General features: G+C 37.8%; 1 protein-coding gene across 13 annotated transcripts in view; it reads right to left on the reverse strand.

The window, feature by feature from the left end:
• LOC121329259 (sarcolemmal membrane-associated protein-like) overlaps positions 1-18,143 on the reverse strand; it is an 88,924-nt gene that overhangs the window by 61,103 nt on the left and 9,678 nt on the right. For all 13 annotated transcript variants that reach the window (XM_041274769.1, XM_041274768.1, XM_041274777.1 and 10 more), the window contains exon 3: positions 3,972-4,119. In XM_041274769.1, the coding sequence (XP_041130703.1) occupies positions 3,972-4,119 (148 nt within the window). The remainder of the gene's footprint in view (positions 1-3,971; positions 4,120-18,143) is intronic.

Genomic DNA, 18,143 nt, shown 5'->3' on the forward strand with positions numbered 1-18,143 from the left:
TGGACCACCTTCAACCGGGAGGACCAAAATAAAATTGTCTTTTTAAATTGCTCATGGTACAAAAAAAAGAAAGTGGCCGAGTACTCGCAGTTTTGTTTTTCAAACCAGCTTCATCTTCCCAGTGGATTTCTATGGGCTACAGTGATTTAAAAAATCTTCCACGGGCTGTAAAAATATTTTTTCTACAAATGACATCGCTCAAGATTTATCAAATCAAGTAAATCCACAATGTTTTTTTGTTATATTCAGTTGCTTGACTTATGTGCTACTTATACTATATACATCTATACTTTTGAAATGTGCAACGTTTTACCATGTTTAATAAGTATATACATATATACTGTGTGTACATATATGTGTGTGTGTGTGTCATATATATATATATATATATATATATATATATATATATATATATATATATATACACACACACACACACACAGTACTGTGCAAAAGTTTTAGGCAGGTGTGAAAAAATGCTGTAAAGTAAGAATGCTTTCAAAAATAGACATGTTAATAGATTATATTTATCCATTAACTAAATGCAAAGTGAGTGAACAGAAGAAAAATCTACAAATCTACATCAAATCCATATTTGGTGTGACCACCCTTTCTATTTTTGAACACATTCTTACTTTACAGCATTTTTTCACACCTGCCTAAAACTTTTGCACAGTAGTGTATATATACACACATATACACACACACACACACACACACACACAGTGCCTACAGAAAGTCTACACCCCCTTGAATTTTTTTCACTCAGTTTCATGCATTTAAATCAGGATTTTTCCACTTATCTACACACCATACTCCACACTGTTAAGGGGAAAAAAGTTTTTCTTGAGAAAAAAAAAATTATATTAAAAATACAAACCTGAAAGATCATAATTGGATAAGTCTCCACCCCCCTGAGTTAATACTTCGTAGAAGCACCTTTGGCAGCAATTACAGCTGTGAGTCTGTTGGGATAGGTCTCTACCAACTTGGCGCAATATTTGACAATTTTTCTTTACAAAACTGTTCAAGCTCTGTCAAGTTCCCTGGGGAGCGTTGATGGACAGCAATCTTCAAGTCATGCCACAAATTTTCGATTGGAAAATTTTCGATTTTCGACAGGGCTCTGACTGGGCCACTCATGGACATTTACGTTTTTGTGTAGCTTTGGCTGTGTGCTTTGGGTCATTGTCATGCTGAAAAGTAAACTTCCATCCTAGTTTCAGCTTTCTTGCAGAGGGCAGCAGGATTTCCTCAAGGACTTCTCTGTACTTTGCTCCATTCATTTTCCCTTCTATCCTGACAAGTACCCCAGTCCATGACGATGAGAAACATCCCCATAACATGATGCTACCACCACCATGCTTCACAGTAGGGATGGTGTTCTTTGGCTGATGCGCTGTGTTGGGTTTGTGCCAAACATAACACTTTGCATTTAGGCCAAAAAGTTCCATTTTAGTTTTGTCAGACCACAAAACTTTTTGCCACATGGCTACAGAATCTCCAGAGTGTTTTTTTGCATACTTCAAAACAGGATTCAAGGTGGGCTCTTGAACAATGGCTTCCTTCTTGCCACCCTACCATACAGGTCAGATTTGTGGAGTGCTTGGGATATTGTTGTCACATGCACATTTTGACTAGTGTTGGCCATAAAAGCCTGTAGCTCTTCCAAAGTTGCCATTGGCCTCTTGGTAGCCTCTCTGATCAGTCTCCTTCTTGCTTGGTCATCCGGCTTGGAGAGACGGCCTGATCTAGGCAGGGTCTTGGTGGTGCCATACACTTTCCACTTCTTAATCATCTTGACCATGCTCCAAGGGATATTCAAGGCTGATATTTTTTTAAACCCATCCCCTGATCTGTGCCTACCTACAGGAATTGCTGAATTTATCCTGAAATCATGTGAATCACTACAATGTAACACAGGTGGAGGCCACTTAACTTGATGCGTGATTTTGAAGGTGATTGGTTACACCTGAGCTAATTTAGGATTGCTATTACAAAGGGGGGTGGACACTTCTCCAATCAAGCTATTTCAGTTTTTATTTTTAATTAATTTTCTACAAATATTTCTAGAAACTTGGAAGTTGTGAGGTAGCATGTGTAGATAAATGAAAAAAAACAACTATTTTAATTCCAGGCTATAACGCAACAAAAGGTGAAAATTTTGAAAGGGGGTGTAGACTTTCTATAGGCACTGTGTGTGTGTGTGTGTGTGTATATATATATATATATATATATATATATATATATATATATATATATAAGAGTATGTACGAAAATTCTTGACAATAGATACTGTTTCGGTCAGCACAGTGATTGCCCAAATGTTACTAAAGTACCAGCTAACTTGCACAGATTGTGCTTCATCATACATGCCAAGGACATTAAACCTAATCAGAAACCAGAACTGCTACGCATCATATTCCACATGTAAAGTGTGCATGCTGAGACTTTTCCCCCTGATTTTTACCCCATGTTTCAATTAAAAACAATTTTCTACTGATTTTATTCCCATTTTAATATATGTAAAATTAACTCTGAAAAGTTCCCGGAAATTTGTTTTAAAAGATAAAAACTGAAAAACGCGTTACATTAACACAGGGATGGGAAAAAAAACTCCTATTGCATAACAGATTCACTCAATCCAGGTTTCACTATCAGCCGTCTTATTAAAATTAGTTAAACCAGGAATGGATAAAACTGCTGTGCAGTGGGAGTGTTATTCCGCTCTTGTAACTGCACGTTCAAAACACTGCTGTTCAATAAACGAAGCTAAAATAGCACCTCTGCATCCCCAATGTTGGCTTTGTATCCCCTGAAGCAGATGTGTGTTCAGAACACCACAAACCCCCCCAGGTTCCTTTCAGCTCCAGTGAGATCTGTGGATCTTGAGTCTGAACTAGCAGGCTTCAAGGACTGTGAACTGTCAGCTGAATAGTTGATTTTTTTTAGTATTCATTTAATTTCCATTTGCTAAAATATTAAGATATTGCATAGCTGGCAAAAAGCCATGTTCCAGGTTTCAAAACTCTTCTGCAAAGGAAATTGCATCATTTACCCTCAAGCTGGAGGACCATTCGATTATCATTTTTAAAACAGTATGCTTGATTGCTGCTGTTCGGCCCATTGACTGAGCTTATAAAATGAGTAAGTGCTCTTATATTAGAATTAAACCTTGATCTAAACTGGCTCAGAATGAAATACACCACTAAACGTAACCAGGATTTATTTGATCCAAATCAGGGGGAATATTGTGGTTTAATAGAAAAGCAAAAAAAAAAGAAAATGAAGTCAGATACTGGTGTGCACCAGCTGCTATTGGCACTAGCACACTAAACACTAGCCAGATACTGCCTGCTGTCTCCATGCCAACAGAGACAACAGCGATCGAGGTCAAGAAAGATGCCATTACATATGCCACATCCCTTAGGGAGTAAAAAAAAACAGTGTGCCTATTCCCACAGTAAAACATGTTAGGAATGGCTGGAAAAGGAAATGTGAAGCAATATTCAATACTCAAACCACCACTGTACATACAGCCTTTGTTTTAATTAATTAATGCACGAACTATAGCAATATGAACCCTACCTGGAGAGGAAAATACTGTACAATCCTAACTTCACAAAAGCATCATGTACACATACAGTAGACTTGTTTGTAAGGCTGTAAATCTGTTTGTAGATTAAACATTTAAATGTTCTTTGTATGTGGTTGTTTACTGTTTAAACTATTAGATAAATCGAAGAAAAAATAGACATTACATTGATTTTTACAACATGCAGGACTCCATTACAGTTGTTTAATGCATTCAAATATCGCAAGTTATGAAAAAATGTGAAAATCTAAATTACAATAGTACATTTTCAGCTACACATTTAGTAAAATGAATACCATGCCTATGTTTCGATGTTACTTTCATTTCCCATTTAAAGAGAAGCAGAAGACAGCCCTGCGCTCTCCCTCCCCTTTACCTTTGCGAGTGTTCTCCGTCACATCCACTCCGAACTGGATGATGTCACCAGACAGAATCTCACATGGAGGGCTTTCCTCCGAGCCGCGGCTCAGGCGCTGGCTGTTGATGAAGGTTCCATTGCTGCTCTTCGTGTCCTGGAGATAGAACTGAAAACAGAAACGGAAGCATTCTTGTCATTTCATTCTGCACACAATACAACTTTGTTTGTGTATTCAATGCTAAAGCTACAGCTGCTGGCTTCACTGACCCCAACTGGCATTAATCTTGAACTACTTAATGTTACCTTAGGCAACTTAGATCAAGATTAGTGCTAATCAGGGTCTGTGCAACCAGACTATGACGTTTTTATATCAGGTAGTATAGATCACAGGGTTCTCGCCAGCGCTGTTGAGCGCAACAGGCCGCTACGTTGCTACCTGGAAAAATGACGCTGTAATAAGGCCGCTATGCTGTGTTTTCAGCTTGCGTAACGGCCAAAAAATATAATAATCCCATGAAACATCGTTGATTATTCATTTGTGAGAAATTGGTTTGCTTAAAATACTTGTTTCAGCTCTCAATATTCTTAAATATTATATTTAAATTTGCACTATAACTGATTCTCATTTAATAAATGCCAAACTTAATTCCATGTGAAAAAACGTTACAGATTTCCTAAATTCTGAATAGGTTTGCAGAGATATTCATGTACTGCATAATCCCTTACATTATTTTGACTTAAGTGGTTTTCTTTCCACTACAGAACGGTAAAGCAAAATTGTGCCAGTAGACAGTGCTATTAGTGTATGTTATTAAAGCCTCTCTGACCAACCGCAGCTCTAGTTATACAAGATTGTACGAGTATGATTAACAATATTAGTAGGATTGTACAGCCACTACTGTGTTTAAAAAATAAAAAATAAATGTTTCTTTTTTTTTTTAACCGTGTTCTTTCACCTGTGACTACTGATAGTAAGACATTGCACCGATTGACATTAAAACTCAATAAATCAGAGACAAATCCTTCTTTTTATAATAATAAATGTGTTTATTATTTTATTAAATTTTTCCTCCTTCGAATCCACTTTGTTAATATTCCAAACGATAGTAAAACACATTTTAAAGAGATAGCAAACAATGGGGGGAAAAGAAAAAAAAAAAAAACTTAGCTGTAATCTTGAAGCTGTGTGTTTCTGGCTTGCCATCTGAAAATGTTCTTTTGTGACCAGAGTGTATGTCTGAAACCATTACTGCTTCACCTCCCTGTGACTAGTATCACAGTCATATTTCAGTTGTGTGCATGGGTGCCTGGTATTCCTTGGGCTGCATCTTTTGGAACATGATTCTGGTAATTGGTCTGTATAATTTGTTTTCTAACAAAATTAAATCAAAACTAAAAACAGTCTGTATTGACTCATCTCATAAATAAACAAATCGTTCAGATGAAGAACAGTAATGTGTATTCCAAAAGTTTTGAGGTATTAAATGTTTTTTATTTCAAGGTCTTTAAAAAAAAAAAAAAAAAAAAAAATCAGAAGTTCCAAAATTTTACAATAGTCCTTTTGCATGACTTCAGTTTCCCACAGATAGATTTTCATATAGTATGTAGGTTTTAAAATATAAAATGTGGGACACAGTACATGCCCAGTTTTACATGCGATAAGTGAAAAAAACATTTATGTTGTAAATTCCTTAATTATGGAACAAGTGACAAGGGTTTTCCACTTATTCTTGCAAGCACACGTGTGATCGAGTGTAAGTTAAGTTATGTTGCAACAACCATATAATCGGAACAATGACAACAAAAGAAAACTCCAATCACATGATCACAGTAAAGTTTATTAGAATATTTAAAATGTGAGACAATGCACGTCATTAGTATAGCTTTTTTTTTTTTTTTTTTTTTTAGTAATCAGTAAGTAACCTATATTATTTTAACTACAAATACTGCAATACAATGCATATGCAGAAACTACTATGCAGTAGGCAACGATTGGGGGGGGAAAAAGTCATGAATTAAAAAAAGTTTAGAAAACCTAATAGTTATGATATTTTTGAAAGAAGAATAAAAACAGCACTAATTTTATCTACGTATTCGTAGACCATTTTAATGTTTTGAAAGGTAAAACAGGTTTCTCAGTCGGACAACGATAACACTATGGAAAAAATCTAGTTTCCCCTTAGTGGAATGGCGTACATGCTAGGGAGTAAGTCAACCTATGACGCAGACTCTGCATCTACCTGCTGACAACCATACATATAGAATATTATCCTGACAGCTACTTCCACAAAGCGTAAGCATGTGCATGACTTGTCCTGGCTCGCCTGCAGGGGGTTGCGAGGATCTCAGTTTCTTTCCCCGCCCGGCCGGCTGCACACAAGGAGGGGCATATGTGGTGGAGTCTCCTGCCCCTATATACATGTGTGCGCTGAATTATTATTATTATTATTATTATTATTATTATTATTGTTTTGGGTGGACGGACGAAAGGCATCAGTCATCATTTGCCGTTTTAGACCAGCGGCAAGCCGGTCTCAAAGTGTGGATGGGATTGACTCCCCAACCCTGGTAAAGCTCGTGGGAATGTGGCTGGAGCCTTAATAAGGTAATGGTTTATTAAGGCTCCAGCAACGATATAAAATACCCACGCCAAGCTCATTAGGGGAGACAGTTCAGAGTGGAGAACGAGTGAGAAGTTGGGAGGTAAATCTAAAGTCGAGAGATAAACAATTGCTATACGTGTTGGTTAAAACCAGCACGACACTTGTTTAGTTACTACTGTTTATTTGTTTGGCCAACATGCCCTTTGTTTTGTGTGTGTTTGGTTTTGTTTATACCTTTTATTTTCTGTTTATTATTTAATATACTGAGCATCTCACAGCTCAGTTTTAATCCGCCATTACGCGTTTTGGTTTCTGTGTTCTTACGGGTCTGACTCCACCACTACTGTCATCCTGGTCTCAAGCAGACACAAAGATCTGTGTTCATCATGTTTGAGATGTCAATGTATTACAGAACAAGTTGAGCCTCAAGGTGTCAAAACCAAGTCTTTTCAATGTGGAGTGGTGAAGGTAGAGTTCAAACTCGGCTCTCTCACTGCCATCAGTACTGGCACAGCAATCTCTCATTGCAGTGCTACAATCCTTACAGGGCTTCAGTCTTACAACTGCATATACTGTTCAGTGATGCACCTATCAGACATACAAGCAAAATCAAATCTTCCCACTGAATTATAACATGGTCCTTTACTGTGAATAGTTTAACAGGGGTTTTAATTCAACAAAAACATTGAATCAATTAAACACCGCTCGTAAAGAAATCAGAAGGGCGGGACAGAAACTTACAAACGCTTTACATAGAACAGTCAAAGGACAAACCATGGGCAGCCTGGATGGCTCTGCTCTGACACAGCGAGTCTGCAGCGTCTTCACAATTATTCTGGAGGGTTAATAAGAGGATTGCTTTAATCCTTCAGTGAAGTGTGGTATCAGGATTTGTCTCATGTGACTCGGCTCCCTGTTAATCACCGTTACACTGAGCTCTGTAAAAATCTGCTATCTGGTCAATTGTTACTGAAACTCACCCAAACAGGGCGATGTAGGAGTTTCTTCTTGTTTACACCCACAGAGGGGGCTTCAAGTTTACTGGGCATGTCTTTTCTGTGGGTATGGGCAGTCTAGTTTCCATAGTAACTTAAACTGGTCTCACAAGCAGGCATCTCTGCACAAAGAACATTCCTCAGAACAACAAGAAAGGGAATCAAACCAGAAATACACTGCACAGCAACTACTTTTAATCTGGAGAAAAACATAACTAATCTCAATGTGAAGTAGTTTTGTTTTAAATGCAGCTAAACCCTGAAAGTATAAAAACATCAATAGTTTTGGCTCATGCTGTCTCCATCTAAATATAAAAAACAAACAAAAGGCAGCCTGGATAATTGTTGCATGGTTCTTACTGCAATTACTAAAACATTTTTTTTATTAAGTCTGAGCTAATCGAGTGTACAGCAGTGTACAGCCTAAAAAACTAAAGGAGAGTCAGTCTGCTCACTCTTACAGCTCTGAAGACACTACAAATCCATGGCAGGCCACTAGAAGCAAGAAGCAGCTCCTAAACGCTTCACGAGTTATTTAATGGTTCACTGATTAGGGGAAGTAAAGACTACTATGAACCAGGTCAACAAATCCAATATTTCTGCTAATGTCTTCATCAGTTTAATTGTTTGACTGAACAGCGGCCTTGCTGGTGTCTATCTTGATCCGTCTAGCTCAGCACTGGCGCGATGAATAAAAGGGGAAAACATTAGCGGCTCGTTTCACAGACCCGGGTGAGCTCTAACCTTGGATTATTTTACCTAAATTAACATTGACAAATCCAAGATTAGTGATACTCAGGGTCTGTGAAATCAGCCGCAGGAATTGGTACTGAAACACACATTAGCACAATCCTGTAGCAACAGTAAAACAGATACAGATTGACCTTGTAATGCTGCAATAAGTACACATTACCTGAAAGGTTAAAAAGAGTTTATCGGTTTATAGGAGTGTACAACAAAAGTTTTGGAGAAGAATCAAGGCAGTTATCAGCCAGCCACAAAAAAGGGACTTTCTGACTGGTTACCCTAAACATACAGACTGGTAAAGTAAAATAAAAAAAATAAAAAATAATAATTGTTTTCACTGTTTCATGTGAATATTCTGATTTATAGAATTGTTGGAAAATTTGAACTGATGCAGGACGTACCGATTTTGACATTTTACTGTAGATTTCCATTTACTGCAAAGTGACTATCTAACAAACGTCACAGAAATTCTAATTTTAGAAGCATTTAAGCTGCACAAACAGTTTGACAGCATTACTGAAGCAAACACATTATATATCACCAGTTACAAAATCGCTAGATCTTTAAAAGCAGGAGACATTCTACAATTAGAAACTCTGATTAACATAATGGTCCTGATTTGCTTCCATGCAAGATTGCCACCTTTGTTGAGCATGAGAAAGGGGTTTCACTTGGTGTGTTTAAAGAAACTTGATAACTGAAATTAATGATTCAATAAACCAACAATTGCTTGTTTGGTTGTTAGTAGCTTATTGATCCCAGAATCTCATCAAGCAGCTTCTTGAAGGATCCCAGGGTGTCAGCTTCAACAACATTACTGGGCAGTTGGTTCCAGACCCTCACAATTCTCTGTGCAAAAAAAAGTGCCTCCTATTTTCTGTTATGAATGCCCCTTTGTCTAATCTCCATTTGTGACCCCTGGTCCTTGTTTCTTTTTTCAGGTCGAACAAGTCCCTTGGGTCGACATTGTCAATACCTTTTAGAATTCTGAATGCTTGAATTAGGTCGCCGCATAGTCTTCTTTGTTCAAGACTGAATAGAGTCAATTCTTTTAGCCTGTCTGCATATGACATGCCTTTTAAACCCGGAATAATTCTGGTCGCTCTTCTTTGCACTCTTTCTAGAGCAGCAATATCCTTTTTCAGTGAGGTGGCCAGAACTGAACACAATACTCAAGATGAAGTCTTACTAATGTATTGTATAGTTTTAGCATTACTTCCCTTGATTTAAATTCAACACTTTTCATAATATATCCGAGCATCTTGTTGGCCATTTTTATAGCTTCCCCCCATTGTCTAGATGAAGACATTTCTGAGTCAACAAAAACTCCTAGGTCTTTTTCATAGATTCCTTCTTCAATTTCAGTATCTCCCATATGATATTTATAATGCACATTTTTATTGCCTGCGTGCAGTATCTTACACTTTTCTCTATTAAATATCATTTGCCATGTGTCTGCCCAGTTCTGAATCTTGTCTAGATCATTTTGAAGGACCTTTGCTGCTGCAACAGTGTTTGCCACTCCTCCTATTTTTGTGTCGTCTGCAAATTTAACAAGCTTGCTTGCTATACCAGAATCTAAATCATTAATGTAGATTAGGAATAGCAGAGGACCCAATACTGATTCCTGTGTTACTTCACTGGTTACCTCACTCCATTCTGAGGTTTCTCCTCTAATCAGTACTTTGTTTTCTACATGTTAACCACTCCCTAATCCATGTACATGTGTTTCCTTCAACCCCAACTGTGTTCAGTTTGAGAATTAATCTTATGCAGAGCTTTGTCAAAAGCTTTCTGGAAATCTATATAAACCATGTCATATGCTTTGCAATTATCCATTATCGATGTTGCATCCTCAAAAAAATCGAGCAGGTTAGTTAGACACGATCTCCCTTTCCTAAAACCATGTTGACTATCTCCCAGGATACTGTAACCATATAGGTAATTTTCCATTTTGGATCTTACGGAAACTATAATAAGTTTGCACAGAATAAAAGTCAGGCTTATTGGTCTGTAGTTACCTGGTTCCGTTTTGTTTCCCTTTTTGTGGATCAGTATTACTTTTGCAATTTTCCAGTCTGTCGGTACAACCCCTGTGTCAAGAAACTGTTGTATGATCTTGGTTAACGATTTATAAATAACTTCTTTCATTTCTTTGAGTACTATTGGGAGGCTCTCATCCGGCCCAGGAGATTTGTTTATTTTAGCAGCTCCTAGTCCCTTTAACACTTCTGCCTCGGTTATGCTAAAGTTATTTAAAACTGGATAGGAACAGGTTGACATGTGTTGCTGAAGCGGTTTTTATTTTAGCCAGCGAGGTGTTTGCAATGCGCTAGCAAAAGTCACAGGGCAGTGTGATTAGAAACAAGCTTGCAGCGGATTTGGGCATTTAAGAAATGAGAAGCTCCACAGATCTATGAATCCTGCTTGGATGCCTTCCCCTCCAGAAGATCCTTATTTGTGTCAGATCATTCTGATACACTTCAAATGAAGTGTCATTTCAAGCAATGTTTGTTTAAAGATTTGCCTGTGTACAATAAATAAGTCGCATTCCCACTGCAACCTGTTAGCAGCAACTACATTTATAATGTTGCCGAGAATGTAGATCCCACACTTGGAATATCAATGACAAAGAATTCAAAATGTAAACCATAACAAAATCTACATAAACAGATTAAAATGTTACTGTTTTTTTATTTTTTAGATTGAATGACTTCCAATATGTTTCCAGGTGTTCGATGGCTCTTGCATTCTTTGTAGGACAGACCCAACTCACTTCGCTTGTGGTCCTGACACAGCAAAGAGTGTGCGAGAAATATACTCTCAACTCAATTAGAGGTAGCCACCAAATACTTACAACCATACATGAGAAGTATATTTCTACTCACATATCCTCGATCATAAATCAGTGTTGACCAGTGATTTTCATATGGATTGATTAATCTCGTTTCACCTTCCATACGCAGCTTAACAGGGCAGTGAAAACAATTTGGGTCATCGGGGCAAGACAGCCGTTGCATAAAACAAGCCAGATCTTAGATGTAGCACCTTTCAAAGCAACCTCCCCAGGGTGCACACAATGACAGATAGAACACCATTCCCAAAGCATAAATACATGCTGAAGCAAAATGTGTATTAAAAAGATTTAGTACTCTACCACAGAGCAATCTTCCAAAAAAAAAAAAAAAAAAAAAAAAAAAAATGTGATCCTTAAGCAGCCTCATACTTTCTAGTCCTGTCCCTGATTTCCATCAAAATAAAATAGTGAAAATGATTAACCTGACTTGGGTAAAACTATTAGTTGTGTTTTGGTGGGATACAAACCAGGGACCATGAATACAATATCACTGGCAACACGGTTTCACGATCAAGGGGATGTGAATACACATGCAAATAATGCACAGGCAGCAACAATAACTCATGAGTTTTGTTGTAAACTCTACAGCCTGTTCTGTGTTCAATAGCACTATAAAACTAGTCAGGATAGAGTCTGTCCTAGAGCCACTGACAGCAGGGATCTAGTTACACTAGGTTCTGCCATGTAGTACACTGACATACCCCCAAGCTGTCTTCAACACTACATAAGGAGAGTACAATAACAAATATCCCCCAGCTAGAGAACACAGACAACACAGACAACACATTATTACAAGTGTCAGTACAATGAAGAAGCAGGACAGTATGACTTCTATACACAGCACGTAGACAAAAGCTTACAGTTCAAGCTGGAGTTCATTCATTAAAAGTGGTATAAATGCACGTTTTGCAATTCCCTTTAAGCTCCGTACAAATCTACCATGTTTACTGTTACCTTGAGATGACCTGAGCCCAAACTACAGCAGTTAATGCTGAAACTTACAGGTGTCAGACACATGTAGTCTACTGGTTGGTGCTTCTGCCTGCTGTGTTACATTGCTGAGCTCAGCCCTCCCCTACCTGCACCAGCAGTGCTGAGTGCCCAAGTCATACTGTACAGTAAAATATACAAATCAAACAATATTTCAACATCCTATTCAACACCTACATAACCACTGTCTACAATTCTACAATTGAATCAGTGGTGTCATTAGTAGAAGCACTTACCTCATATCGTTGCTAAAACGGAACAGTTAAGTGGAAACTGATTGTTAAAGCCAAAAGGTAGTAATTAAAATCATACTGGAGATACTGGCATCAGAACAGGTACAGGGATCACCTACCAATCAATCACATGCAGATGCCTATATCGTGAACAGTCATGTGCATGCTTCTCTTATTTTAAAAGGTTAAAATGTTTTTTTTTGTTGTTTTTTTTAAAATATAGAAATGAAAAGCTGCTGAAGTGGCTAGCATTTTAACAGCACTGAACTGTGATACCATACAGCTGTACTGTAGTATAGTACTTCTGTTTAAAACTACTCTAAACATGCTTCTAAAACCACAACAAAAGCCTGCAGAGTATACTAGTGCATTCTTTTTGTGTTAACACAAGCATGCTCTGACCTGGCCTGCTCCCCTAGTGATGTAATCAGTCAAACTCTCGCCAAACACTCAGCTGAACTCACACAAGGACATCGAGCCGTCACCCTGCCAGCAGCTGCTTGGTTTGCAGAATTCACTCCAGGACGCTGGGAGTCTGAACGTTAGAGTCAGATTAGAGCTACCAGGTTTATTCTCACTTCTACTCTCGTTCCAAAAGGAAGTCATCTTGCGCATGTAAACATAGTACATGCTCAGCATTTGTTCTTACACAGATGTTTCACGAGCACAAATGACACCTGTGCGCGAGTGATCAAGCAAAATACTACAAAAGTGAATCTAAACACTGTCGCCATTCAGTTATTACATCTGGGCCTTGCTTGGCGTTACTTGCTTTTACAGATACATGGTACATCAAAAGATACTCGCTGTTAAGGGATTGTGTTTGTATTTGCAACCTCCGTACAGAAAGAGCCTGTTTTCTTGATCTGCCCAGGTTTAGCTGTTATACAAGCTGTGTAGGCACTTCAGTAAACTCCATACATGCAAAGTTTACCTGGATATGGCTACCTCCCTGGCTCAACAGGATAAGCTAAAACTGCTTATAAAATTCAGGAAATTATTCAATATTTCGCTTCACAAGAGGGGCACAGTAATGGATCTGTGTGACCTTCTAAAGCTGGATTGTTTATCTACTGTGAAAAGCCTGTTTGTGTCATTAGTAACAATGTTTAAGGGGAGCCTGAGTTTACACTGTTGCAACTAACTGCTGCCCCTGGGACACAGTGAAACAAGCACAGGAGAGGCAGGATGCTTCAGCAAACCTTACTCAAATGTTCAGTTTTATTTAAAAATCATCTAAAAATGTTTCCAATAAAATATAAAACATACTGTTTAGCATGAAGATCATGCTTTAGTTAGCACTCCTGGTCACCCAACATTTATTCAAAATTCCAGTTATCTCGTGTATGGATCTCGTGAATTGAACATACATCACAGTTTTAAAAACAAAAAAACTCAGCGTACAGTGTTATTTTTTATGATTTCTAATAAGTTAATGTGTGTACAGTGCCTCTTAATAAAAAAACAAAACTGCAAAAGACAACATCTCTTATGATAAGAGGCACCGTATACACAATACATTAAACTTCAATTACAACGACTCCATGGAGTTTAAATTCAGCATACTTGAGGAATTGTCAGCCAAACTTTTCTCCCTTTCCCCCACACCTGCATTTTAAAACTATATACGTCTTCTCTTAAAAATGGAGTAAATGTTTTTTTTTTTAGAATCAAGGTAAATGCTGAAACTCTGCTGAAAGGTGAATGTCTGACAGCTGTTGGGCTTCCAGTGCTCTGAGAAGCTGCAGAAGCTGTTCCATTGTGGCTCAGTTGCTTCTCTGGGTCTCAGGTTTCAATTCTTCCTCAAAATTGAGCACCTTATTTCCTGAGCCTGCCTGGGAGCAAGTGAGCACACCCAGACTGACAAGTCTGTACAGACACCATTTCAATGGGTGTGGGATTAGAGAAATATCTCATTTCTCACTGGTTCTGGGGCATATATAATGCATCTACAATACCAGCTTTCGTGCCAAGAACACAGAAGACAATAAGAAAGTTTACAAACGAGGAGTCCATTCGGCACATCTTGCTTGTTTGATTTTTAGTATCTTATTGATGCCAGAATCTCATCAAGCAGCTTCTTGAAGGATCCCAGAGTGTCAGCTTCAACAACAATAGTGGGGACTTGGTTCAAGACTCCCACAATTCTCTGTGTAAAAAAAAAAAAAGTGCCTCCTATTTTCTGTTCTGAATGCTCCTTTATATAATCTCCATTTGTGACCCCTGGTCCTTGTTTCTTTTTTCAGGTCAATAAAGTCCCCTGGGTCGACATTACCTTTACCTTTCAGATTTTTGAATGCTTGAATCAGGTCGCCGCATAGTCTTCTTTGCTCAAGACTGAATTGATTCAATTATTTTAGCCTGTCTGTGTATGACGAGCATTTTAAACCAGGAATAATTCTGGTTGCTCTTTGCACTCTTTCTACGCACCAGAACTGAACACAGTATTCTAGCTGAGGTTTTACTAATGCATTGTAAAGTTTTAACATTACTTCCCTTGATTTAAATTCAACACTTTTCATTATATATCCAAGCATTTTGTTGGCCTTTTTATAGCTTCCCCACATTGCCTAGATCAGGGGTGCCCAATCCTGGACATGGCGGGCCGGTGTCCCTCCTGGTTTTTGTTCCAACTGTACACTAAATTGCTTAATTGGACCAATTAAGCTTCTAAAAAGTGCTTGATTGGTCCAGTTAACTCATTTAGGAGACAGTTGGAACAAAAGCCAGGACACCGGCCTTCCAGGACCAGGATTGGGCACCTCTGGCCTAGATGAAGACAACACAAATGCATTAACGTGTGTAGAAGTAAATGAAACAATGGTAAAATGTAATTTTTTTGAGATTACTACTTTAATCCAGCAACCATTAATGTGGTAGTTACATTATCTGCAATTTTTAAGAGAAGACATATATAGTTTTAAAATGCAAGGGAGAAAAGTTTGGCTGACAATTCCTCAAGTATGCTGAATTTAAACTCCTTGGAGTCGTTGTAATTGAAGTTTAATGTATTGTGTATACGGTGCCTCTTATCATAAGAGATGTTGTCTTTTGCAGTTTTGTTTTTTTATTAAGAGGCACTGTACACAAACAAAGATTACGATTTGTTTTAAAAGAGGTGATTATGTTTTCCATAGATCAGCAAAATGTAAATCAAACTGAAAACCAGATTAGCATTCAAGCTGTCAGAGGTTGACTTTTTGTTCTGTGTCAAAAAAAATAATTATTAAAAACTAGCAAGCTGTTTGCCCTTGACTTCATTGAACATAACATGTGAACCATCAATGCATGGAACATTACTGTACATGCTATGTGCAAAGCACACAGGAGCTGCAGAGGCCAGCAAGCAGGCCTCCAGTACTTTTACAACTTCGGATTACAGAATAATATTTTGCATTACTCAAGTACACACACACACACACACACACATATATAGCTTTATATTACTATTTTTTGTTTTATTATTAGTTTTACTTGTTTAGTTGCAATTTATATAGTTTTTAGTGAAAGCTAAACATGGCAACATACGTGAAGAAATACAACGGGAGTGATGAAGATTTCAAAGTTGGTTCGGAGGAGTTCGATACCAGCGACAGTGATGCTGACTTATCACTCAGCGATGACGATGATGAAGAAGAAGAGGATGAAGTGCCAAAAACAGCAGGGGACTGGGTGTTTACTACTGAACCCTACAATGATGCCAACCCTCCATCATTTGATTTTGCACCTGTTTACACAGATGTGCACCCCGCCATGGAACTTCAGTTTGCGTTCTCCATTGGAGTGCTTTTTGGCTTTTGTTCCCGAAAAACTAATCACTTACCTTTGTGACTGTACAAACAAAACAGCATGCAGCTACTTTACAGGTAAGTCAGCTGCAAACGGGAAGGTGTTTGGTTTGATATGGCAGTGCTATGATGAAATACTATCAAAACACAGTCCTGGGTATAAGGCAATGAAGCAGGTGTCTGCTGCAGCCAGATCCATCACAATGCCTGTGCAAAGTAGCCCTGTATATGCATTTGTGACTATCCCTTCAACATAAGGGAAGCAGAGATCACAAAAAAGGTGCACGGTCTGCTACGAAAACAAAAAAGAAAAGGACACAAGAAAAATGTGCAGTGGTCAATAGCGCATGCGCGACTGGAGTGGTCGGATGGGGTTTACCTAGCTCCGGATTTGGCATAAGATCCACGGTTTTTTAAATTAAAATTAAGCGACCTATGATCCTATAATCTTACAGTACACCGTTGGAGCTTAAATATTGTTATTTTTTGTTTTTGGAGATTCTGAACAACAAGATTCGGAAAATAACATGGATGCGCACATGGTAAGAACAGGAGACAATCAGCAACTCACTCTACTCAGCCTAAATGACAATGCAAGAAAACAAAAAGACCCCAATGAAGAAAGGCAATTAAAACTAGACAAAATGCTAGACTTCAACAAAAAGCTGACCACTGAATTAAATTCCATGTCTTCAAAAATTGACTCTGTGGTCTCGAGAATGGATTCAATTTACAAAAAATTGGAAGTTTTTAACTCTGATCTGTACGCAAGGCCTCTGACTGACTGAAATCATGGCCCTTGAAACAAAGCTACAGAATGCCATAGACGAAATCGACCCTTACTCAAGTGCTTTTTATAGTATATAACTCATTATATCTTAATATGTTGCCAGAAAACATGCATTTATTTTGTTTTAAAGATGTAAAGAAATGTTTTAAAACTATAAAATTGAAAGGTTTTGTTTTTGTATGCCACAGAATGCTAAAGAAAGCAGACAAATTTATAAATTAAAAAAATTAAGATTTTTATGGAAAAACCAATGAGGTAAGTCTTTGCTAAAGTTCACAAAACAAAATTCAATGTAGTCATCTTTTTCAGACAAAAGAAAATTGGTTAAGAACAAAAACATAAATGGATATTGGTCTTGTTAAAATGCATTACCCTGAAATTTGACATTTGATTGGTCTCAGAATGCATATAAAATGACCCAGTGGTTGCAAAGGCAACCCTGGGTTCATTTCAATAAAAGTGACTACCTCTAATTTTCTCCCTCCTACGTGTCGAGATGAGTTACACACACTAGGGCTTCTGGCTTTGTGTTTTCTTCCAACTTTACGCTTCTCTTTTACGAATTAATTTCACAATTAACAAGTTCTCTGTTTTAATTCAGAAACCAAATCTTAATTAATTGTTAGTAAGGGCTAATTTGCAGCCTCTTTGCATCACTTACTTTACACATCTTAAATAATAAATAGTGAGAAAAAAAAAAATATATATATATTTTTAAACCTTAATGGTTTTAGTCAGTGGTAGGCAGTAGTACAGTGGAGTCATCTATTCGGGTGATGATATCATGTTTTTGAAAGCTAAAGGAAAGCACACTAAGCTGATCAAAAGGATAACAAGCCAGCTGTTCAGAGATTCTTGGGCAGGACCTTTTTTTTGTTTTTGTTTTTTTGCTGGCGGGAAATGACTTGTGTGCTCAGAGGGAGAGAAAGGCAGCGAGACGTTAAAGAACTCACAAATTCAAACAACCAGGAGTGCAAAGAAACCGGGACCAGTAAGGTACCCTATTACTAATTAGATTTAATAATGTTACTCTATTTCTTGACGTTCGTTAGTCTGAATTTGAATTATTATGCAATACAAAACCACGTTACCCGACTGCTTTTAAAACACCTTGCCCCCCTCCCCAAAAATGAATTATGTGGCTGCTCTGTGTGTGTGTAGAACTGCACTAAAACAACGGAAGTAGG

Source organism: Polyodon spathula, chromosome 16 (genome assembly GCF_017654505.1).
Source record: "Polyodon spathula isolate WHYD16114869_AA chromosome 16, ASM1765450v1, whole genome shotgun sequence".
In the NCBI taxonomy this organism is placed as follows: Eukaryota; Metazoa; Chordata; class Actinopteri; order Acipenseriformes; family Polyodontidae; genus Polyodon; species Polyodon spathula.